This window comes from Talpa occidentalis, unplaced genomic scaffold (assembly GCF_014898055.3).
Source record: "Talpa occidentalis isolate TD23 unplaced genomic scaffold, MPIMG_talOcc4v2.1 talOcc4.5, whole genome shotgun sequence".
NCBI lineage: Eukaryota > Metazoa > Chordata > Mammalia > Eulipotyphla > Talpidae > Talpa > Talpa occidentalis.
The window spans coordinates 136,969,203-136,995,072 of NW_023604861.1; the positions used below are offsets into that span (position 1 = coordinate 136,969,203).

The following is a 25,870-nucleotide window of genomic DNA, read 5'->3' on the forward strand; positions in this document are numbered from 1 at the left end:
TCACATTTATTTTGAAGTCAGTAATTTCTTCCTATAAAGAAATTTAAAGATCTCCTTCCCTTAGAGTTTTATAGAAATGCTTAAAAGTAAATTTAGCTTAGTTGCAGATACTATCCATATTAGAGAAGCTTTCTATCTTGTTTTTCATTCTTTTTATTTATGACTTGGAGGTGCTGGTTCATATATCTTTATAATTAAATATAATTCAAATACTGTAAGTCCCCTTTGCAATTTTTTTTTTTTTTTTTACCATCTTTTATCTCCCTTTGTCCCTTACCTCCCCCCTACCTCTTAACCTCAGACCTTCTCGGTGTTTATTAATGTTCACTGATTTTTTGGTAAGTATAAAATTCACCTTTATAAAGTGTACAGTTAGGTAGTTTCTAGTATGTCACAATTGTGAAGCATCACTAACAACTTAAGTCTGAAATATTTTAATTACCTCATAAGAAGCTCTATTTGTTGGGTTAATGGACATGAAAGCTGTTTCCTGGCTTTTGGGGGGCGTTTGGGGGACAACGGTGTTGCCGCCCATGAAGAACCCTGCCCGTTAGTCATCCCCGATCTCCCTAATCCGTCTCCTGCCCCTGTGGATTTGCCTATTTGGGATATATAAATGGAATCATGCACTATGTGGGCTATTGTGTCTGATTTCTTCTAGGATAACATTTTTAAGGTTTATCCCTGTTCTGACATGTGTGAGATAGTATTGTACTTTGTAATGGCTGAGTACTAGTTCATTGTGTGGACATACCACATTTTTTAAACCATTCGTGCACTGACGAGCCTTTGTGTTGACTCTTACATATGCTGCTGTTTTGAGCATGTACATATTTTCGTGTACATATTTTTATATGGACGTGTTTTCATTTCTGTTTAACCATTTGAAGAACTGCCAGACTGTTTTTCAAAGTGGTTGTACCATTTAAAGTTCACACCAGCGGTGTAGTAGAATTCTGATACCCACATTGTCACCAGCAACCCTGCCAGATGTGAAGTGGTTTCTTACTATGCTTTTGATGTGTATTTCTCAGTTGATTGATGGGTGTTGAACATATTTTCATTTGCTCATTGGCCGTTTGTATATTTTAAAAAATTATTCAAATACTTCGCTAGTTTTTAATTACTTTGTCTTGTTGAGTTGTAATAGTTCTCTGTATGTTTTGGATATAATACAACTTTTTTATCAGGTCTGTGATTTACAAATGTTTTCTCCTGTCCTGTAGGCTTTTACTTTCTTGATAGTGTTCTTTGGAACATAAAAGTTGTTTATTTTTATGTAGTTCAAATTAATTTTTTACTAGGTTACTTGTGCTTTTGGTATAATATCTAAGAAACCATTGCCTAATTCATGTTCATGAAGAATTAGACCCATGCTTTCATCTGAGTTATGTCATCTTAACTTTAGGTTTTTGGTACAGTTGAGTTAATTTTTGCCTATGGTATGAGGGAGGGGTCCACGATCACTGTGCAGGTGGCCATCCTGTTGTCGCACCACCATTTAGTGAAATATTTTGTCATTCCCTTGCTCTGAAATTCTGGCCTTATGGAGAAAGTAATCAGAAGGTGTGGCATGAAAGCTCATTTAAGGAAAACTTTGTTCCAGAGTGTGTGCCCAGAGCACGCTCCTTTTTTGATCTCTCTACCCACTGCTGTTGTCCCTTCCGCCTTTCCCATTTCTCTATGTTGGAATCACACCTGTCCTACAAGATACAGCTGAGGGGCCGCTGCTTCCATGCCACAGTGGGTGAGTTACAGATGAAACAGGTACAGATTTACAGCTTGATACTTTCGGATCTGTTTCCTTACCCTATCCTGAAGCTTGCTGATGTTCGTTCATTTTTCAGTTGCACGGCCAGATAGCCACGCGCTCACACCCGGCTCTCGGAGAGGAGCGCACCTCCTGCTCCCGCTGCCTTTCCTGGGAAAGCCTCCCTTGCAGACCCGGTCTCCTCAAGTCCTCTCCCCTTCCTCTGAATCTTCTCTTGTGTGCGGTGGGGGGGGGGGGGAGTCAGGGCTTTATACACCCATGAAGTTCAATTGTGACTCCCTTTGATCTCTTCATCTTACTGGTATTGTTTAAAAACACTTGAGGAGAGGAAATAATTATTGCTCTTTAAAATTGCACAACTGTCACCCTATGAAGTGGAGCTCACATCCTATATCAGGCCTTAGCCCTTCCAGCCTGCCTTTCAGCCTCCTTTCTACTGCTCTCCCTCGGTGCTCCAGCCACCGGGGACTACCTGTGGTTCTTTCCTGTGTTTTCTTACCTTTGTGCTAATTCTCTCCTGCATGTAAAATGTGTCACTAATACAATCTCTCTCACCAAGTCTAGTGAAAGAGAACTCATTCTATTTTGTCTGGGCTTCACCAGTGTCCTGAGTTTGTCTTGTGGCTGACCCCAGCATAGATTCCATCCAGCTCGGATGAGTATTAATAAACTGTAATGGTCCGCACGAGTAAGGACCTCATCTTTGCTTCTCAAGGTTACCTTTGTGCTGTACCTGGTAGTTCATTTGAATAGAATCAACAACCCGTGTAAGTAGTTGGAAATGCAAAATTTTCATATTGTAGCCTCCTAATCCCCTGATGACCCTTTCCTTCCCTTTGCAGCCTGTAATAGACCCGCTGGGCTAGAGGATTATGTACATCGTAGAGCTTCAGAGTGTATGTGGGGTAACCCGCTTCACATACATGTGAAATAGGCTGTCCATGAGTGGAAAAATTAGTCTGCAAATAATTATGTAGTTTCTGTAATGTAATAATGGTTTGATTCTATTTGTCATAAGCTTACAAGAGGCAAAACTCCTGTAAGTCTGCTGGGGTCTTTGCTAGCATAAGCTGTTACTTATCTTTAGTAGTTTTCCTAGGATATAGTAAAACTTGCTCCGAACACTAAGCTAATAAGGCAATTTTAACCTGTTTTTAATTGTTGGAAAGTCTTTCCTGTTAGCTACAGGACGTCTGTCCGGTTGGATTACTTATGACCAAATCAAGATTTGACTTCCTTATTAGTTTTGTTTCCTTTAAAGGAAAACTTCTTTTGATTTCTCATTACTTGTCTTTTCCTTTACAAATCAGGGCTAAAGTCGTTTCCGAATGCTAGTGGGTTACAGATGCTGCAGGGGCAGGCTGGTATTGGCCGTGGTTCTTTCAGGTGCCCTTATCAGTAGATGCTCGTAAGTTGTGTTTGTGCTTTTGATGCATTTGACAAATTTGGAAAGTAGAACTAGTGTCACCAGCGGATGCATCAAACTGTCTTTTCAAACCTCAGTCTCTTGGCCAGTGAATGGGAAAACTTTGCGCAGAAGGTAGAACATTCCTATGTTGCTGTTGTTGCCACTCAGGATCCACCTTCTAAATGTGGGGATAGAGCAGACAGAGGCCAGAGGGGGAAAGGGTTGGGTATTTGTGTCTAGAGATATCTGGAATTGGCTCAGCTGCTTTGGATGAGCCAAAGCGTCATTATTTGTCAGAGGCTAAAACTTTGTTATGTGTCTTCATCGCATTCTTAACAGCTCTGTAGCTGAGTTGGAAGACGGGATGGGCATTCTTATACAAGAGCATTTTTATTGCTTTTTTTTTTTTTTAAGATTTATTTTTTTATTTTTTAAGATTTATTTATTTGTTTGTTTGTTTGTTTATTTATTTATACAAGCACTGGGTAAAGTCAGAAGCGCGGGAGGGTGAGAGAATTCACCAGAGCCAGAGCGGGGAGCAGAGCAGGCAGACGACAGAAATACACTGCAGAGGGGAGCAGCGGGCACGGCAAGAGAGGTCTGCGCCCATGTGGGACCCTCGCCCTGTGGCCGGGGATCGAACCGGCGCTGCAGAGGCCGCGGGCATCTTTGCAACCCAGCGCTCAACCACTGTGCCACCGGGGAGGCCCTTAAAATTTATTTATTTATGCATACAAGAGCTGGGGTACAGGCCAGAGGAATGGCGGGGCGGGTAAGAGGATTCACCAGAGACAGAGTGGGGAACAGAACAGGCAGACTGACTAAGGGGAGAGGCTCTGCTGAGGGGAACAGCAGGCGAGACAGGAGAGGTCTGCCGCGCCATGTGGGTTGCTCCCTGTCCGGGGATCGAACTCTTGTTGCAGTGGCTGCAGATAGCTTCATAGGTTTGCGTCTTAACCCCTTGCGCCACCAGGGAGGCTGGGGTTTGGTTTTTTGAAGTCCTAATCATTAAGGGCAGGAGAGAGAAGGGTGCACTGTGCTCACGAAAGGGCCATCCCATCCCCCTGAAAAAGCACCACTGAGCCGCAGCACATGTCATGGGATACTGCTGTGGCTGAGACTGCTTTTGCCTAGGTCCTGGGTGGTGCTAGAGATTTTATAGACCAGGAGGAGGAGTTGAGAAATATTTGGGACAGGGGGTGGATAAAGCTTTTTTTCTTTTTTACTGGGACCTTGGCTCTTTCTCATCTATTTTTTCCTCTTTCCTTCAGCCTGTTAGTCTCTGTGTTTGAATCCCTTATTTTCCCTGAGGGGTCAGAAGAGCACAGGCTGCTCTTCTGGCTTATTTTCACTTGGGCACATACCCCTTTGGATCTGAGGAATCAGAATTAATTGTCTGACTATAACCATAATTCATGACATTAATTCATTTAATTTGATTTATTAATTTGACAAATATTCCAGCAAACATTGGATTTTAGGTCTTTTGTTACTTTCACATATCTCAAAAGTTCAAACTTTATACAGGTGGTTTTTTAGCCTACAAAAATACTGATCTTAAACTTTTTCCTAGAAAGGCATGCTCATTTTCTTGAATGTTCCAGAATTATATTAATTTTAATAAGTAGAAATTGGGACTATGAAGCCCCAATAACAGTTATTCAGGGATTCACTCTCACCTGCCCCCCAAGTCAGTATAGGGAAGAATTGTTCAGCAGGGGTACCAGATGAGTAGACTAATACTTTAGTGTCCTTGCGGTCCAGGGTTTGTCCCTGGGCCTTACGGACTTCAAATCACAAATCTAATGAGTTGGCACACTGAAAGAGGGATTGCAGGACTCTGAATGGGCAGAATCAGGGACTAGCTACATGGGTGGTTGCAGGTAAGTTTACAAGAAGAACCAAATTAGCGTTAGAAGATTGCTTGGTGAGCACGAGAGGCAGGATGTCTTACTGACCGGTTACTTGGGCGCTGCTGCTCTGGCCCACTGGACAGCTCACTGTCGGACGGCTGCGTCGGTATTGGCTTCCGCCCTGTTCCCAGCTCCTGCTGTCTTGTTTCTTAGAGTGTCACTTGACGTGTTCTGGAGGCTCTGTGTTGCTGCTCAGTGCTCTTCTGCTAGCACACGCATGGTGATGCCGGAAGTCAGGGCAGATGCCAAGCAGTTAGGACAGTGCTTCCTGATTCCTTTTATTTATGGCCTACAGAGAACGATCTTATTTGTATGGTGCCCTGGGGAAAATAGATTTCTCTTTCCCACCCCCACCCCCCACTTCCCTCTGTTGTGATGGCTGAGGGGTCAGTATCTATATCTTCACCACTAGGAAGCTCCAGCCTAGAGTCTGATCCTGGAGAACCATGAGTGTGAGACTTAATTTCTTCTTTTAACAGGCCACTGAGATTTTGCAATGAGGGGTTAACATGCTTAGAAGGGAATGTGAGGTTGATCTGACAGTAGCATATAAAATGGCTTAGAGAAAGACCCTACAACCTAGTAGGTCAGTTAAGTTATTGGATTAGTTGAGGTGAAATGGTTTATTCAGGTAATAGAAATCCAGAATGAGGTGAAAAGATAGGGTAGAGTTGGTAGGTCTTGAGCTGGTGGTAAGATGGAAATGAGAAGGGTATTGATGAACTTAGTGGCTAAGAGGTGGGAATGATGGGATAATTAGTAGAAATAAGAAATAGAATTATAGGGGGCCTCCCTGGGGCCACAGGGGGCTGAGTCTCAGCATTGTCAAGCTATCCGGAGCCAGTGCAGCATGAGTTCAGTCCCTGGCCAGGAAGCTGACCCAAACGGTGCAGCAGACCTCCTGTCTCCCCGCTGTTCCCCTCAGCAGTGTGTTTCAGTAGATCTGCCGGTTCTGCTCCCCACTCTGCCTCTAGCGAGTCCTCTCACCCCCCTCCCACACCTCTGGCCTACACCCCAGCTCTTGTATACATAAATAAATAAATCTTTTTAAAAAAAGAAATAGAAGTATAATAACAGGTTTGGTGATAAACTAGGACATATTGAGGTCTATGGCCACTCACTATAAGGATGTAGAGAAGCAGGGAGTGTGGGCTTTGCGCAGCTTACAGTATAGCCTGTAGCCTTGTGAACTGAGACACTCCAGGGTGGAGGCACAGTTACCAAGCTGGTGTGACTGGTGTATAAAACCAAGAGCATTGTTCATTTACAGTGAAGAACACTAGCCCAATGATTTAAATACTTGAGTTGGCCTGCCCCTGTGTTCTCACTCAGGAGGCAGAGACCCACTCAGAATCAGACTGAAACCTATCGTGGCCTCACGACAGGATGCATTGGTTGCCTGCTCAGGGGTTTGATGACCATCACTTCCGAGGCTGGGCCTGGTTTTCTCCGGGGGTTATTGGACTGTGATTCTCACACACCAGACTATAGATTGGATTCTTTTCCTTCCTTTTTTGTTTCCGTACCTCCCCCAGTTCTTTTTTGATTAAATCACCCTTACTTTTAAAGTATGTATTTTTTAATGTACTGGTAGGTTATAGTTAAGTTTTATGCTCTTTTTAATTTTCTACATAAATGAAGTTGATCCGGGCCTCCCCTGGTGGTGCAGTTGATTGAGCACCGCACTGTGAAGCTGCCCGCAGCCTCTGCAGCGCAGGTTAGACTGGCGAGGGTCCCACATGGTGAGCAGACCTCTCCTGTCGCGCCCGCTGCTCCCCTCAGCAGTGTATTTCGTCAGTCTGCCTGTTCTGTTCCCCGCTCTGTCTCTGGTGAATCCTCTTACCCTCCCGCGCATCTGGCCTGTACCCTGGTTCTTGTATAAAATAAATCTTAAATAAATAAAGTTGATCCCTAACAACACTGGCTTGAACTGGTTCCACTTATGAATGAATCTTCCCCTAGTAAATGCAGTTGACTCTATAGTCATAGTTCTCCATTCACAGTTTACTATAGTTACGCTTTTTGGAAAGTCAAAGTTATATTTGGGTTTTTGATGAGAGGGGTTGTTCGATGCCAATAACCCCCACTTTGTTCAAGTGTCAACTGTATATTTAATGAAGAGAAGATAAAGTATTTTTGCTCTTAATGGTTTACAGTTGCGGGGCGGGGGGGGAGTTGTATGTTCCCAAAGTTTACTGTGTATTCTCAGACATGTGTCTGAGAAGGTTTCCAGACTAAGTCTTAGAGGAAATTACATCCAAGGATGAATCTGGGAGATTGGATGTGGGAGGCCAAGGGAGTGAGACCATTAGGATGAAATTAGGTTTCTAACCTGGGACAGCTTTTCTTAAGATAGGAAATTGAATAGGGGAAGGGAATTAGGAGCAGATTTTGTTAGAAAGACAAGTTTAATATTGTGAAAATGAGTGAGGTTTAAAGTCCTAATGCCCCTCCCGCTGTCAGTGTATGTAGAAGCACCATGCTGCTTAACAGAAAGATTTGCGTGATGGCGCAAACTCAGGGTTTATGAAGCAGTCTTTTTTTTTTTTTTTTTTTTTTTGTGGGACCCTCGCTGGTGGCCAGGAACGAACCGGCGCTTCAGAGGCTGCGGGCAGCCTCTCAGCCCAGCGCTCAACCCCTGCGCCACCAGGGGAGGCCCAAGCAGTCATTAACTCTTTTACAAATGAATAAACTGAGGCACAAAGTTGTAAAAGTAAATTGCCCAGCTTAGTAAGGGGCAGATTTGTGAGTCCCGAGCATGTGGATATTGCTTAAAGCCTTGCAATAAATGCCTCAAATGACCCCAGGTGTTGTCAGTTACCTTAAAATGAATAGTGGACCACTGAAATATTTTGAGATCCTTGATTATTCTAGTGAGACATTTTTTTCTGATAACAAATTGTCATAATTGCCAGATTTTAAACAGTGTCGTTTTAAAGACAGGCACTTGTTGGGTTGAAGAAAAAAGAATAACCTTAAAATCTAAGTAATCTTATAAAAGGGGGTTGAGAAATATGTTTATTATTAGCTTTATTAGCTATTAGTTGGCTTTATTAGCCAACTCAATCTTTCACACAGAATTTATATGAAACATGACATGTATTGTTCAGCATCTTGTAATAATTCTGTGTTACAGTTTGGGGAGAGTGGAAGCTTGACGGATGGTGACTATTTCAGTTACTAGATACCTTAGTTACTGTAAATTTTTCTAATTGGTGATTCCTCTTTTCATTCCTTCTTCCCACTCTAAAAATATCCTGTTAGTAAAAATCTGAGGGAGAACGTCTGTCTTTGTCTGGAAGTGTTTGTTTTTGCACCTGCTTTTGTATGGTACTTGAATTGATTATGGAATTCTACCTACGGTTGTTTTTCTCAACACTTTGAGATATTTTCTGATAAAAAAATTAACTGTCAGTCATATTGTTGTTTCTTCCTTTATAGGTAACGTGTTGTTTCTCTGGTTGCTTTTAAGAATTTTCTTGTCTTTGGCATGGTGCAGTTTTACCTTGATGGTCTAGGTATGAATTTATTTTTATTTTACTTTGTTTAGGATTTAGTCTCCTTTTCCACTCTGAAGATTGTTCCCATATGCTGTTAATGGGAGAGTCTCAGTCATCTCTGAATAACATTTCTTCCTCATTCATTCTGTTCTCTCTGGAATTCCTATCACATGCTTTCTTAGACACCGGATCTTAGACATGTCTTTATATTTGCAGCTTTTGGCTTGCCCGTGTTTTTTTCATCTTGTTGGTTCTTTGTTCTGTCCTGAGGAGTTTCTCCAATATACCTTCTGTGCTCCTACTTTTCCTCCTTCATTCGAATGCCCTTTACCTCTCTTCTTTGTCCAACCTGACTTTTTTAAATTCCTCACATCCCTTCTTTCCCAGGCTTCTATTTTCTTTTTTCCCCTTACATCTGTTTGGTTATTATAATCAAGAAAATTTTCATACTTAAAAACAAGAATGATACTGTATCCCCACATGAACCCATTCCCTTAGCTTCAGCCGTCGTTTTGTTTCTGCCCCATCAAGCACATTCATCATCTGTCCCTCCCCATCATTTTGAAGCTAGTCCTGGGCATCTGTTTGATCCATCAAGTTTAAAAAACACATCTTTAAGACTGCTGTGCATTTCTCAATGTGGTGGATCAATTCCCGAATACTTGTATTGGTTTTAATAACCGTTAAATATAGCTGTATCTATAAAACGTGATTCAGATAATGAAAGCATCTGTACACAGGGGTTTTGGTGATTTGTTTCTGCTGAATACACTAAGCTTTGACTTCATTTTTATAGAGTTTTTCACACAACATGGATGAGGTAAAATTTTGACTCTCACTTGCGCAGAACATAGGTCTGGGTTTTAGCTCTGTGGAAGGCAATGTTCACCATCACCGCCAGTTCCTCCCCAAAAGCCCAGAAAATAGCTTCCTTGCTGCTTCTCTAGACTGGTAGACAGTGTTTCTCTAGGGCCCCCGCCCCTTTTAGCACTGTCTTTGTGTTGTGGACTTTTGCTTTTTGTTCTTCATTTCATCTCCCTAGCTGGCACCTGGCTAGCTCTCCCCTTCTCAGAGCCCTGCTGTAGTGTTTCTTAGCTGTTTCTATCGCATATGGATTATTTTTAGAAGAGGGGAAAGTCTGCTCAGACTCACTGTGTTGCCAGAATCAGAAAGTCATGTTTCTGCCCATCTATTTTAAGGAGGTGAGTCACAACTTTCTCAAGTACTCCATGCTGGGGAGGGGGTGGGGGGGTTCTGATATGCTGCTCTTCCGGTAGCTTTTTTTTTTTTAGATTCTTTTTTTTTTTTTTAATTTATGCGTATAAGAACTGGGGTATAGGCCAGAGTGCAGGTGGTGGAGGATTCAGCAGAGACAGAGTGGGGAACAGAACAGGCAGACTGACTGAAATCCACTGCTGAGGGGAGCAGTGGGGAGACAGGAGAGGTCTGCTACGCCATGTGGGCTGCTCCCTGGCCGGGGACTGAACTCATGTGGCAGTGGCTGGTGATAGCCTGATAACACTGAGATTTTAACCCCTCTGCTACTAGGGAGGTCCTTTTTCAGGTACCATTTAAAATGCGTTAATATTTCATATCAAGTAAACAAACTAAGTGCATTCAGATTTATATTTCAATTAAAAATCTATTTGTGTAGGTATTTTACCAGTGCTGAAATTGAGCAGTCACATTAACTTGTGATTGTCATGTTGGTTAGAAATGTTGGTGGTTATTAGATCTGATTTAGTAAAATAGAAAAATATTAATAAGTGCAGTTTTATTGCCAGGTGGAATCTTTAAATACATGCCGTTCATATCAGGTACATCTGGAAAATGAGCTCATCATTAACATGTTAAGAATTCCTGCAAATCAGAGAAAAACTGCAAAAAAGGGGAAAAAACCTCATTAAGGAAAATGACAGAAGATAGAAGCACAATTAATAGAAAAAGACATGCAGATTTTCAACTTCGTTGTAATAAAATTATAATTAGTCAGATACTTTTTACTTACCAGATTGGAGATTTTTTGGACTGTTTAATAATACCCTCTGTTCAAAAGAATGCTGAGGTAGGGACACGCGTGCATCCCTAATGGAACTGGAAATTGAATTGCCTCCCGGGAGGACAGTTAGACAATTCACACTAAGGATCAAGTGTACATTTGGTATATTGTTGGAAATACCAAGATTTGAAGCAACTTAAATGTTCTCCAGACAAGGCTGTATAAATAATGAGGGCACAGCCACGCTGTGGGTGCTGGCTGCAGTGTTTCCTGTGGAGTCACGAATGGTCGGGAGAGCTGACTGCATGGAGTAAGCAAGGTGTGGAACATGTAGTGTGTTTGCGTGAGGGCGTGGGAACATGCATTGTAGTTGTATAAAATGTCTGAGGGAGGTGTACAAGAAACTAGTAATAGTGGCTGCTGTGAGGGCAGAAGAACGGGCTGTCTAAGGGTCCACAGAGGGGCAAGAAACTCGTTTTGCTCTTTCAGATTTTATATAATGTACCTTTATTGGCTATTTTCATGGAAACCAGAGTCTTTTATGTGAAGAGAAAGTACAAATAAGGGAGGAAGGATTCTGTGGTGTTGAGTTTGAATTGGAAATATCAGTAGAAGGTCATGATTTTTCACAAAAAAAATTTGCTGGAGATGCGGAACAGTGAGAAAACAGTGGGGAAATTTGCTTTTCTTTAAAAAATCTGAAGTGGCACTAACTCATGCATGTAATTACTTTCATAACAATAGTTCAAAAAAAGAACCGTACTATTTTAAAGTAGCGCGTCCTGTGAGCACTGGCTGTTGGCCTCCATGTCGGCTCGCTGTGGCGCTGTGACGGGTGGTCACGCTTTGGGGCGGCGCTGTGCTCCGTGATTGGTGTGCCGTGGAAGGGTTGTGTGAGCAAAGAAAATTTAAGGAACATTTTTATCTAATGGTGAATCTGATTAACAGGTGGTTCTTTTGATTTAGTACCTTAAATGATCACAGAGTCTTAAAACTGGAGACCTTATTTTGATAATTTTGTAGAAGAGGAAAAGAAGGGAACTTTCTATAATAGATTGAGGTTCTAGAACGAGAGTATTGGTTCAGCACTCTGTCCCTTAGGCTTCCTCTCTCCGTACCTCTCCTTTAATTTCACCCTCAGAAAGGTCATCTCAGCCCAAATCAGAGTGGGCCTACGTGGATAAGTTCATTCTGGATGAATGAAATATGACTTCTTGAGTCTTAAAATTGTGCTTTCATTTCAGTCTCTTGGAATTGCCAACTTAATTTAAAGACTTGTCTAGAGACTTTATTCTCCCATATTATATTAGAGGTTCTTTGTTCTATGATACTTGAAGTTGGAAAGTAAGAATATTTAGCTGTTATTGTTAGATAAACGTTCCAGGTGTTAATTTGTCTTGTGTGCTGAGAATTCTTTTCTTTACTTTACTCATTAAATATCTAACTGAAGACCAAAGACTCCTCACTCTTAGATATGTTCCACTTTAGGATTTAGAATATGATAACCTTTATTTTAATATAGGGAGGTGCTTAAAAATGCTAGTTCTAGCTTCAGATTCTGGCTCTTTTTAATTAACAGTAAGACTTTGATCAAGTTTCTTTGGTGTGGTTTTTTACTTATGTGTAAGTTGTCATAATGGATTGTTCATATGTAAATAACACATGATAAAGCGCTTAGAGCGCAGCTTGGCACATTCTGAAATGGAACTCTGACGTGTACGTGTGTGTATTGTATATATATTATACACATATAAAAAGCAAACTTTTATAGTAATATTTGCTGACTGAACAGCTGGACTGTGACTGGTACATGTACCTAAAGTTAAAGATTGAAATGTTAATGGTGTTTTATTAATATTTCAGTAATCTGATAGAGAAAATTGAAAATCCTCAGAACATTTGTGTCTCCTGTTGCTATCTTTTTTTTTTTTTTAATTCTTTTTTTTTTTTTAAGAGGCATGTATTTTATTCATTTGTTTGTTTGTTTGTTTGTTTATATATGCACTGGGTACAGTCAGAAGCGCGGGAGGGTGAGAGAATTCACCAGAGCCAGAGCAGGGAGCAGAGCAGGCAGAAGGACCGAAGTACACTGCTGAGGGCAGCAGCGGGCGGCAGGAGAGGTCTGCACGCCATGTGGGACCCTCCTCCGGTGGCCTGGGAGCAGCCGGGGAGCAGCCGGGGATTGAACCAGCACCGCAGAGGCCGCGGGCAGCTTCGCAACCCAGATCTCAACAGCTGCGCCACCGGGGAGGCCCTCCTGTTGCTATCTTGCTTGTATTTTAAGGCTCTTTATCAGTTAACCTATTCTTAAATAAGTCAAGTTTTTGGTTTTTTTTTTTTTAAAGATTTATTTATTTTTGCATACAAGAGCTGGGGTGTGGGCCAGAGATGTGGTGGGTGAGAGGATTCACCACAGACAGAGTGGGGAGCAGCACAGGTGGATCTACTGGAATACACTGTTGAGGGGAGCAGTGGGGAGACAGGAGAGGTCTGCTGCGCCATGTGGGTCAGCTCCCTGGCCTGGGCGCTAACTTGTGCTGCATCTTAACCCCTTGTGCCACCAGGGAGGCCCCTTAAATATGTCAGTTTTGTATATAAAAAACAAGCTATGTAATGAGGGATGAGCATCTTTATAAAACAAATTACTTATAAAGGAATTTAAGGTAAAGATATTGTTTCAGTTTGTCGAATGCCATGGAATATTACCACTGAAGCCAAGTGAATTGTTTTGGAAAATCTGATGAAGTGAGGATGAGATTACTAGCAGAAAAATTCACTCCTCGAGATGGAGCTAGTATTTGGATTTTGTTGCTCTTCTCTAAAACATGGGGGTGAGAGAGAATAGTTACTGTACATGCATCAATATTCTTGACAGTTTTGTTCCTTATGTATCATTTAGTTTCCACTTTATTTTATTATTAGTTCCACCTTAATTTTTTTGAGATTAAGTTTATTCTACGGTCCTTTAGCATCTTCTAAAGTGACCAGTGTACTAACTTGTAGTCTTTCCTCTTTCCTCTGACTTAGCTCATATTTGAATTTCTTTGATGCAGAATATCCTTAATGGCTAATCCACCTTGTAATTTGGGGTAGCAAGTACACTGACTTCACAGAGTCTGCATTCTACCTCTCAGTCAGGTGTCCCTGGAGGCCTCCCCAGTCTCCCAGGCCTTCAACTCTTGATTTTCCAAGCCTCCCAGGATCATGAATTTTGCTGGTTGAAGAGTTACAAAGGGACTCTCCTGTCTCATTGACATGAATGACGTACAGGAGAAGTCAGTACAGGAGAAGTCAGTGCGGGAGCTTTTACCTTACGCAAACGTTAATCCTCAGCCATCGTCCTCTCCCCTCTCTTGACGGCCCACGGTGTCTGTCTGGAGAGGTGTTCGTCGAGCCATTTGTCATTTGGTCTGATCTGTAGTGAGTTTGTCTTTAATAATTTAAAAAATTTTTACAAAAATTTGTACACAGGCTATATCATTTAGTATTTATAGCCTTTATCCTAATTAGCATTAATAATTAATAATTAATAGTGTAATACCTCAGATAGCCATGATCATGTTGGTAAGCAGAATCCATGGCCTTTTCATTGGGCTAAAATCTACGTCTTGCTACTGGTAGCTTATGGGAAGACAGAATTATTATGTGCCTGTTGTTTCCTTCACAGAGAGCTAGTGGCATCTGACAAAGAACCATGATACCTGGCTGACACTCCAGGATGAAGTAATGCACAAGTCACTTTATAAAAGCCAGCACTGTAAATCGTACGTAACGGCTATATGCAAACTAGTACTCAAAGTTAATAACTTTAGAAAGCAAAGGTTTACCATTAGCTCCTCTGTGACTGTGTAGTTACTAATACAGTAGCTGTGCAGCAGCTTCCTGATTCCTTGGCAGGCTGGTGTGCCGGTGGGAAGCAGAAGGTACTAGATTTAAAGATAGAGCCTAGTTTTTAATGTGACTAAATGATGTCTTCACCAGAGCTGGCAGCTTTTCGGAGATCTCTGGGATAGCATCTGACTCACTGACTCATTGGGGGAGCTAAGAAAGGGGGAGGCCCTTTATCTTACACTGTAGCACCACAGTGTGAGTACCGCAGAGGAGGTGGTTCCCACAGTCTGAACCCGTGTTGGCATTATTCGAGACTACTCAGAATCCGCTCTTGCTTAATTTAATAACTATTAAAATTGTGTTGGTGGTGTTGAGTAGAGGAAATTCCTACCATCTGAAATTCTTTTTCCATTTTAGAAGTATGGCGGTGTGGAAGCAGTGTTTGTTTTCACAGTTGCCTTTGGTGTTTGGGTGTGGCCTTTAATGACATCTATTGCTGCATTCGAGGCCCATGAACTTTACAGATTTAAGCCACAGTTTTGATAACTTGACACTTTTATAATGTATAAATTTCTGGGGTTTCATCATGTAATAATATTCCTGTAATGTTTAACTTTCCCTAAGTTTCAGATCCCTTTCAGGTTCTGTTTTGTTTTTAAACCCAACCATATCTTAAAGGATTTAACACATTTGAAATGTTTTTCTCTTTACGTCTTTTAATTGTGTTTTGTGTAGTTCATTTTTATTTATTTTTTTAAAGGTTTTATTTATTTTTGTGTAGAACTAGGGTGCAGCCCAGAGGTGGATGGGTGAGAGGATTCACCAGAGAGAGCTGAGAGCAGAGCAGGTGGATGGACTGAAATGCATTGCTGAGGGGAGCAGCAGGGAGACAGGAGAGTCTGCTGCACCCCGCGTGGGTCAGCTCCCTGGCCGGGGATCACACTTCGTAGGCTAAGTGATAGTGCCGAGACGTAACCCCTAGGCCACCGGGGAGGCCCCGTGTAGTCCATTTTTAAAAATTTCTTTTGTATTTATATGTATTTTACATCATTGTTCATTTTTCAACAATCTTTGCTTTTTTCCCTCAGGTGTGGTCCCCATAGAATTTGCACCACCAGTTCCCCTGGGCGCCATTACCGCAGGCCCCCCCCCCCCGCGCCCTCCCTCCCCCATTCTGTCCCTCCCCCTGCCCTGCAGAATGTCTCTGGTTTATCGTTGTCTGTTCATTTTTGTTTTGTTGTGTTTTTTATTATTATTTTTCCCCTGATGCCTTATTCGGTTCCCCTGTATTTCTCCTATAAGTGAAATCATCCGATATTTTTTGTTTTCCTTGTGACTTACTTCATTGAGCATAATTCCTTCTAGCCCCATCCATGTTGTTGTCCATTTTCAATCAGACAAACAACAGTTTGTGAGTTAGAGCTGTGCTTTCTAAACCTTATCTGTAAACAGCCCTTTTACTTCTTCAGGAATGTTTTTGTATGAATTTGAAACAGTCTTACTTTACTCTAGGTTATTCTCCAGGCTTCTCAGTTTTCTATCACAGTTGATATTTTTATTTAACTTTCACTTTGCGTAGATCAGTGTTTCTCAAACTTTGTGCTTAGGCAGAAGAGTAGGAACACCTGAATGAGCATCACTGACATTTACTGAGCACGTCACATGTGACATATATACTCTGCTTTTACACATGTTTATTGGTTTTACTCCCCATACAAACCTGTGCGGTTTAGCTATTAGTATATTAAAATTTCTATGAGATTTTTACTCTATCCTATATTTTAACTAAAAAAGTGTATTTTTTAATTATTGGCAGAAGATAGTGATCATATTTTCATACTTTCTGCTCTCCCAGGCACATCTTGTGCAAATATCTTAGTTTGACAAACATTAGTTCATTGAAGTGCACACTTCTTTGTATGGAATGGGGGACAAAAGACTTACTTAAATACTAATCCAGTTTTAAAAAATAATCTTATATCAGCATTACTGTCAATTGCTCTGTAAGTTTGTGGACTGCTTAGCTCTCATCCTCTTGGGGAGGCGCTGTCTGCAGAGTGCGGGAGTAGTCCTCGGGCTGTGATGCCTGGCTCTCAGTAATGGCATTCTTCTTTCACACCCAGTGTCTTACACAATTTTCTCTTCCTAAACTAATTGCACAGCCTTATTTTCCAAGCTGCTACATACCTACCATTCCTTCCCTGCCCCAGGGAAGCCAGTGACCGTCTCCAGCAGAGCCAAATCCTCCCTTCTGTAGCGCCTTGGTCCCTTACCGCTTAACGCCAGGGAACAGTGGGTGCTTGCGCTCACCTTTCTGTGCTGGCTTGTGAGCCCATTGAGGGCAGGGCCTTATCGTGTGTCTTTTGTATCCCCTCTGCTTAAATGCAGGCTGGGCACCTGGATCATGTCAGGAAGTGCTTGGTGAATGAACGAGTTGGTGTGATCTGACTTTCCCATTGGAAATTGTCACTTGCTCTGGACCAAAGCATTCAGCCAACGGCACCCACCTGCCCCTGTCCCGGCGCATGCCTCAGGACCATGGTTGGGGTGTGGAGTTACTGTAGTCATTAATGATTCAAAAGCATTTCATTGTGAGTTCTTGTCTGTAATGAAATAGCTTTCTGTTTATACCTAATGTTTTGTTTTCTTCCTTTTCAGGAATTGTTGGATAAGTATTTAATAGCCAATGCAACCAATCCAGAGAGTAAGGTCTTCTATCTGAAAATGAAGGGAGATTACTTCCGGTACCTCGCCGAAGTTGCATGTGGTGATGATCGAAAACGTAGGTATATTTGGTTTAAGGGTAAAGCTAAACTATAAAAAAGGAGGGAGGATATAATCTTTCATGCCTTAGGATTTGGTTCACCATCATTTCAGCCCCAAAGATCTTCGCATATATGCTTTGAGTGATTGTGTTATGGCACATGACTTTTTTTGTAATAAATTTATTTCTTGTAACTTTTTTCTGTTTAGATTATGTAAATTTTGTTCAGTTATGAGAACAACCTTTAAAGGATGGTGGATTGCTGGCTAGCTTAACGGATGAAATAGGAAGGTGGAAAATGTAAAACATCAGGAGCCGTATGCTCAGAGCTAGGCTGTTTGTTTGCTGAGCTAACCTGGCTAATCCGTTAAACACCATCTCCTTGAAAAAAGCTGAAGATTCTCCTAATGGGTACATAGCTTCCCCATTCAGATAAAAGTAGGTATACCAAATAATCTTAAAGGTAGCTGAAAAACAAAGAAAATTCCAACTGGGAGAATATCCCAGTTTCAAGATAAAATGTTCAGTGGGGTTGGCTTTCTCAGAGAGCACCTCCATGCAGATCCGTACCACGTCCACTGGGCCAGACAGCAGACGGCTCTATTTCCTTCTGTGTGCCTCAGTCACGTGACCTCTAGTAGTAGTATACTTTGAAACTTAAGATAACTGGGAGTTATGTATCAAATGTAAAAACAGGATGTACTTTTTCTGTTTGATGTATTTATTAACTGCTACCTACCTTAAAGGCTTATGACATTTACTATCACTACATCTAACCAAATTTCTAAGGAAAAGTGAGATGAGAGTATTATTTCTAGTATGTGATTTGTCATTAAAAACAGATATGAGGGAAAAGGTAACTGAATTCTATAACTTGACTGTAAAAGAAAAATATTAAACCTGATGTTATTAGCAGCCCATTTATACTCCTGGAGTATTGACAGTTGAGTAGTAATACAGATGCTGTTAAATTTTTTGTGTTCCTGCTACAAAATTTATCAAGCAAGTTTTAGGTAGATGTATCACTTAATGCCTTATTTTTTTTCCAAAATATGTACGGTTCTTAATTTTGCTCTACCCAAAAAGGATATTTCCCCTGCCCCAAATATTTAGTATGGTTTCCTACCCCCACAGAGTGTTTTTGCTCACTGAAACTGAGAGTTTTACCATTCAAAGATCAGTGTAATTTACAGAAAGATAACTGTTATACCCTGCTGTAACAAAATCTGTGTCATTGATGTATAATTTTTGTTGTCTTAAAGATAAACAGAATTGAACGTGAAAAATACTTACACAGACTCTAACATGTAAACACCAATGAGTCAAAGGGATGTCTTGGGGAAGATGGGATGTTAGCACCAGCATTAATGTGATTTATTCCTTTCTGGCCAATATGTTGGCATTTTTTAGTCCCACACATAGTATGTATATTCAGATGGTCTGGCATTTATGTGTAATCTACTTATAGCTCAGGAACTCACAATTACTCATTGTATTCTTCTGTGTGCACCAAACAACAAGAACTGCTTAGGACGTGAGGGCCACGCCAGCACCTTTCGATTAACAATGTGTTGTTTCAGAGGAAGGAAAATGCACACATTCAGACCATAAAGGGATAACTTAATTTCTGTTAGGTCAGTACTTCTAAAGTAAATAGGTCTGAGTGGGCCACATTCAGGAATCAGAGAAATGTTGACATTTTCATTAGGCCTGGAATCAAATTCTGGTAAGATGGCGGATTTTATTGTACATATTGGCATTTTGATATGGTGCCTTTCATAAAATACCTAGATCTAGAATCAGTATTGTTTCTACAAATAAATCACAAAAATAAAGATTTTGATTCACATCTTTATAAAATGTTTGCATTATTTTGAGAAGGGGTATTCCAGCTATGTTATTTTTGTTGAGATACTATTGCTGTATACGTCAGTCAAATTACCTTTAATTGCTGATTTTCTAAGTAATAAGGCATAACAAAAGAAAATTGTCTCAGCCTTAGAGATAAAATAATCTCATGGTTTTTAAAAATTGAACATAAGCAAAGGACTTTATAGTTTTAAACATGCAGTACAAGATGGTTTTTGTTTACTAAAGTGGTTTTACAAGAAAACTGTAGAGAAAAATCTGATTCTGCTGAGAGCAAGAAGCACATGTTAAAGGAAGGTTGATGTGCTGTGTACTGGAGAGATGTTTTCAGTATTTCTTTGTTTTTCCTTCACAGAAACGATAGATAATTCCCAGGGAGCTTACCAAGAGGCTTTTGATATAAGCAAGAAAGAGATGCAACCCACACATCCCATCCGCCTGGGGCTGGCTCTTAACTTTTCTGTATTTTACTATGAGATCCTTAATAACCCAGAGCTTGCCTGCACACTGGCTAAAACGGTAAGATGTGACTAGAAATACCCTCTTTAGCTAAGGTTACTTGAGATAATAGGTATATTCATTTTTAGGAATTCTACTTGGGTATCTCCTCCTTTTTCTAACCTTCTCAGCCACCCTTCTCAACATCTTCCTCTCTCCCAACTGTGGTTAAACTGCAGTAATACCTGTCTAAAAAGCAGACTGGTCACAATAATAATAATAAAGAAATCATGAAAGAAAGGTAAAGCATTTTAGAAAGTAACACCTGCCATGTTTGGTCACTAGACAATAATTAAGTTCCTCAGTGTGTCTCAAAATGGGAGAGTAGAAGATGGGTTTTTGCAAATATAAGTTCTTTGTTTTAATTCTTTCTTTATTTATTTATACAAGCACTGGGTGCAATCAGAAGTACGGGAGGGTGAGAGAATTCACCAGAGCGGGGAACAGAACAGGCAGACAGACGAAGAAATACACTGCTGAGGGGAGCAGCAGGCGCGGCAGGAGAGGTCTGCATGCCATGTGGGACCCTCACCGGTGGCCGGGGATCGAACTGGCGCTGCAGAGGCTGCGCACAGCTTCGCAGCCCAGCGCTCAACCGCTGCGCCACTGGGGAGGCCCACAAATAAAAGTTCTTAATGATTGGTGGTATATTGGGTCATCACTGCTGTGCTGTGTCCTGTGATAGAGCTAGGAAGTGCTTGTTTGCTGAGGGAGGTGTGGGTAATTTTGTTTCAGGTCATGCGTGTTAAGTTCTTACCCTGAGGAAATGATTCCATTGAGTTTTGTTTTTAATTGATAATAAAACACAAAGTGGATGTTAAATCATTTTATTAAAAAATGACTTGTAGTTATAGACTGACCAGGTTGTGCCAAGGTAAATGTTGTTCACTGCAGCTGTTAATGTTTATCAGGCTTTCGATGAGGCCATTGCAGAACTTGATACACTGAATGAAGATTCGTACAAAGACAGCACCCTCATCATGCAGTTGCTTAGAGACAACCTAACAGTGAGTTTTCTTTCTTTTGTTTCCTTTTCAGGAGCAAAAGTACTTAAAGTTTATTTTGGGGGCAGTTATATGGAGCTCTTACATATATATGCATGAATTGAATATTGATCACTTGTTAGTATTTTGGGTAGGATAGCCATTCTTTTGTGGACAGGCTCTCAAGTTGAGTGGACGTGTTATCACACCTTCCCCAGAAGCTGCCTAGATTGCAGGGGCTGATAATATTAACACAACTGTTTCATTGGAGCAAAGGTACAGAGAATTGTATTTACATAGCGCGTATGGGGTTACAGTAACCTCTTCCTTTGCTCCAGCAAGTTAGGAAGTTACAGCAGTATGAAGTCCTTGTTTCAATAACATCATTTTGTGAACTGTGTCTGATGCTTCCTAGTCATTAGACTGCCTCTCTTTCCACCCCTGCTCATAGGCTAAAACCTGTTTTGCTTATTTGCCTTTTAATAATTTGTGTTTCTCTCCCTACTTCTTGGATAGTAATGGAGGAAAAATACACATTGAGCTTTACTTACCTTTTGTAGATGCAAGTGCATTTGATATGTGAAAATTTAGAAATGATGTGAAAGAAGGGAACCCCCCACACACACACACCCCTCGCGGTGGTGTTTTATCTTTTGCTAGGTAGCGCTTTGTGGCGCTTATGTTTTGTTTTTTTAGCACCACTCCTGTTCAGCGTTCCTGAACATGGAAGTTGTGAAGGCGCTTCACCCCCACCATAGTGCCTCTGTTGCCGTGCCGGACACTGGCCCGGGCTGCATGGCCAGCTCTGGAGGGGGCAGGCTGGGCTGTGCTGTTTCTTCCCGGATGTGCCGAGGAGACGCCATCTCTTACATGGTGGCGTTTCTTTCTTGAAGTGAGAGCTCTTCAGAGAGATTTGTTTGTTTTTAGTATCTTACTCATTTAAAGGTGATGAAAGATTTGAGCTTTTCCTAAAATTGCCACTAGTGTCTCGGTGTTGGTCTAATAGAAACCCATTCTGAGAGCTGTTGATTATAGTTAATAAGATTTGACTTCCCTTCTTCATTCCATACTAAAATTAGAGAGATTCTTGGAGATCAGTTTTATTTGTCTTAACATCCTAATTCAAGACCCCTCCATGTATCTGCATGCAGCTGCCCTGTACTGCCCTCCATCCTCTACCATCTAACTCTTGGCAGCAACTCAGAGTGAGCCTGCTTCTTTTAGATGATGGCACTTTGCATAATGGAACACAGTTAGGTGCCCCATCGTGCTTCCCCACACACACACACTTAATAATTTGTTGCCTTATTAATTTCATAAATTATATTTTAATAGTGCTTTCAAGAAGACCATTGGACTATGTGAATGGAGCAAGCATTAGCATTAAGGGTGTTAACTTTTTTCCCTTGAAATTTTTGTATTTTAAGATACAGGGCAAGATTTAAAGGTTGTATTCAAAGAGCGTACGTGTCTGTGTCTTTGTAAATGTACTGGGTAAGATCTACACAGATACTCTGGGAGGAGCTGCTAGTACTTGGGGTCTTGAGAAACGTAATTCCTAGTCTTCATCGTAATCTTGTTTGAATAATTTATTTCTCTTAGAATTCATGTTGTTATCACAGTAGGGCTTGATACAGTTACCTAATCAAGAAATAGTGACTTACTATGGTTCCCTTTTTTTCCCTAGTTATGGACATCAGACAGTGCAGGAGAAGAATGTGATGCGGCAGAAGGGGCAGAAAACTAAGTGCATACAGGGTGTCATCCTTCTTCCCCTCAAGAGAAACCTTTTTACACATCTCCATTCCTTATTTCATTTGGATTTCCTATAGCAAAGAAACCCATTCATGTGTATGGAATCAACTGTTTATAGTCTTTTCACACTGCAGCTTTGGGAAAACTCCATTCCTTGATTTGTGTTTGTCCTGGCCTTCCTGGTGTGCAGTTACTGCTGTAGAAAAGTATTAATAGCTTCATTTCATAGAAACATAAGTAACTTCCAGACACTTATGTAGAGGACTAAAAGTGCACCTGGTATTTAAGTAATCTGAACCAGTTCTGCAAGTGACTGTGTTTTGTATTACTGTGAAGACATGAAGATGTAGCTCATTACATTAAAGCGTGTTCTGCGTCACTTCCTCATTTCTGCATTCCCTCTCTCTCTCTCTTCTTTGGGTTTCCTTTCAGCAGGCAACTTCTCCATGCCCTTCATGTATTCCTTGTTCATAGGAATCCAGAAGTATCAGATTGAATGGGAAAGCATTGACATTTCTGGGCCAGGGGTCACAATTTCAAGTGCCTCCTGTGTCCTGTGTGATGGAGGCTTGTGTGTCTGTGACAACAGGGAGTTTCCTTATTCACTCTTCATTGCTGCTGTTGAAGTTGACAACTTCCCTTCCCAATAAAAATTCACTTACACCTCCTGCCTTTGTAGTTCTGGTATTCACTTTACTGTGTAACAGAAGTAGCATGTTGTTGCCAAAATACAAGCATTGCTTTTGGCAAAATAAAGTGCATGTCATTTCTTAATACACTCGAAAGGGAAAATAAAGTACACAGTCCAAGTCTAAAACTTTAGTACTTTTCCATGCAGATTTGTGCACGTGTGAGAGGGTGTCCAGTTTGTCTCGTGATTGTTACTTAGAGAGTTGGACCACTACTGTGTGATGCTCATCATTGACTGTAGTCCCAAAAAGCCTTGTGAAAGTGTTATGCCCTGTGTAACAGCAGAGTAACATAAAATAAAATTACGTTTTATAAACCATGTACTATGGCTTTGTAACAATTGCATACTCTCTGCCTTGTGATAGAATGTATAGGGAGATCCGAAGTGTCTAAGACTGAGCAAAATTTTCCCGAGTTCTGGCTTACCATTGGTGGAATATGTGGGCCATCTCGTCCTCAGATGTGATACCCAGTTATGTGTTCCATGGAATCGAGTGGATATTTTAAGATCAGAAAAGTCGACTGATCGTGAGTGCTGTGGCTGGTATTGGAGTTGAAGTTACGCTTCCGTGATAGCCACGCCGCGTCAGAGCCCAAGAGGACCTCACGTGCTTCGTTTTCAGATTTTCTTTGTAAACATTCAGTGGTATCATTAGTGAGTTCCAAATTTTGGTTTTCTATCACAGTGTGTAACCTGTCTTTATTAACCTGGGAATTTAAAGTTAGAAGATAATCTGAGAAATTAAAGCTATTTAGGATTGTCTTTATCTCCTCAAATGTGCTTTTGATTTGTTTTCTCAGGGGCAGTGAAAGAATTGAATGGTACTTGGGAAAATGCCTGTTTAAGTAAGATTAATGGGATTTTGTTTCTCAGCAATCTAAATCGGTAAGACATAGCATTTTAAATAATTTTTATAAACATGGGAAGAATGTTGTGCATTGGGGGAAAAAAATTACCATGTCTTAATAAAGTAGTATGTGCTGAATAAAGCTGTCATCCCAAGTTACCAACGCAGCCCTCTGCCGATTGTTCCCAGCGTTAGTCCCAGATTTTACTGGCCTTGCTTCAGGGGACTCGGGCATTTTTAAAAGGGGCCCAGCCTGTGGCATCTCCTTTGGCCCTCAGATTTGGCGGCCTCCTTGCTTATACCAGGTGGACACAGTGCCGAGAATAAGGACAAGCCTTCCTCAAAGGAAAGGGAGAGTCGAGAGCCATGTCTGCACTTTTAATTTTTAAAATTAGAGGTAGTTCAGAATTGTCTAATGTTAAACCGATTTTATAGTTAGAACTTACTTGGCAGTTTTTCTTTAAAATGTCATTTAGGTTTTATAATTTAAAATAACTTGTGAGGGGCCTCTCTGGTGGCGCAAGGGGGTGAGCATCAGCGCTATGAAGCTGTCTGTGGCCACTGCAGCAGGAGTTCGATACCTGGCCAGGGAGCTACCCAGATGTTGCAGCAGACCTCTCCTGTCTCCCCGCTGCTCCCCTCAGCAGTGGATTTCAGTGGATCCGCCTGTTCTGCTCCTCACTCTGTCTCTGGTGAATCCTCGTATCTCTGGCCTCATATCTCTTGTATGCATAAATAAATCAATCTTTAAAAAAATCAATCTAAACAAAATATTTTGGGAGGGGTTGTATTCAAACACTATCGAAAGTAGAAGCATTAGGAATTGCCCTCCCAGGATACAGTACATTCAAGCAGCAATGGCTGATTTTACAAGACCAGGACTTTTTTTTTCTTGGTGGTAGAATAGATTCATGCCTGTTCCTTAAATGTGTATCAGTCGACTTGCACTTAACAGTTTTTGAAATTGGGGAAAACACTAAGAAGACTATTGAAAGAGGTGCACCAATTCTTGTAGAAAAGTAAAATAACTTGAAATGATGAGTTCTAGTCACTTATTTTTTTTTTTTTAAATTTTTTTTAAAAGATTTATTTATTTATTTATACAAGCACTGGGTATAGTCAAAAGCATGGGAGGGTGAGAGAATTCACCAGAGTCAGAGCAGGATGCAGAACAGGCAGAAGGACCGAAGTACACTGCTGAGGGGAGCAGCGGGTGGCAGGAGAGGTCTAGTGCACCATGTGGGACCCTCCTCCGGTGGCCGGGGAGCAGCCGGGGATCGAACCGGCACTGCAGAGTCTGCGGGCAGCATCGCAACCCAGCGCTCAACCGCTGCGCCACCGGGGAGGCCCTCTAGTCACTTATTTTTAAATGGACTTTTTAATAAGTCAAGCCAATCAGTGAAATACATTTGAGGCAAGGACGTGTGACTGTGTACACCAACTTAATTCTAAGTGATTTATAGGTGTCCGTTTACTAATAAAACTACAAAAGCTCAGAATTCTTTTTAATTTCGGAAGACTATTTGAAGCTGATCGGGGCAGTTATGGTGTATGTTTCACTCTGTCACATCTACATCTTTCTTGCTGCATTTCGTACTTGATCAGCTTTGTGAAAGAGTTACATATAGGTATATGGTATATATTAGTATTGAATTTTGTGCAAATCTAAGTGCCAGTATAAACTGCTTTCCGCAGTGAGCAGTCTCTAAGGAAGCTGGAGTGGCCACCTGTGAAGATCATCTTTGGAAAGGCAGCTTGGGGCACGTCTCACTTACAAATGGCTACCCTTTCCGGGCTGGTCATTGGAGGGGCGATAAGTGATAGTGACTACCTGGGGCGGGGTGGAGGTGGGGGCTGCTGGAGCCCTCCCGGTCTTCAGCTCCCATGACCTGCCTTGAGCGTGTCCACAGACAATGCAAGCCCTTTGGGGTGGGCCGCCAGCGTTGGTTGTGCACTATACACAGTTGCCCCCCACTCTATTTCCCCTTGATTGAAGAGGACAGGAGATCAGGGGAAACAATTACTGTCCAAAGTTATGTGC

General features: G+C 41.4%; 1 protein-coding gene across 1 annotated transcript in view; it reads left to right on the forward strand.

The window, feature by feature from the left end:
• Positions 1-23,300, forward strand: part of YWHAQ (tyrosine 3-monooxygenase/tryptophan 5-monooxygenase activation protein theta) — a 30,114-nt gene extending 6,814 nt beyond the window's left edge. Inside the window, exons 3-6 of the mRNA XM_037528539.2 lie at positions 17,081-17,204; positions 19,411-19,574; positions 20,465-20,560; positions 22,224-23,300. Coding sequence (XP_037384436.1) covers positions 17,081-17,204; positions 19,411-19,574; positions 20,465-20,560; positions 22,224-22,283 — 444 coding nt within the window. The 3' untranslated portion in view covers positions 22,284-23,300. The remainder of the gene's footprint in view (positions 1-17,080; positions 17,205-19,410; positions 19,575-20,464; positions 20,561-22,223) is intronic.
• The last annotated feature ends 2,570 nt before the right edge of the window (positions 23,301-25,870 follow it).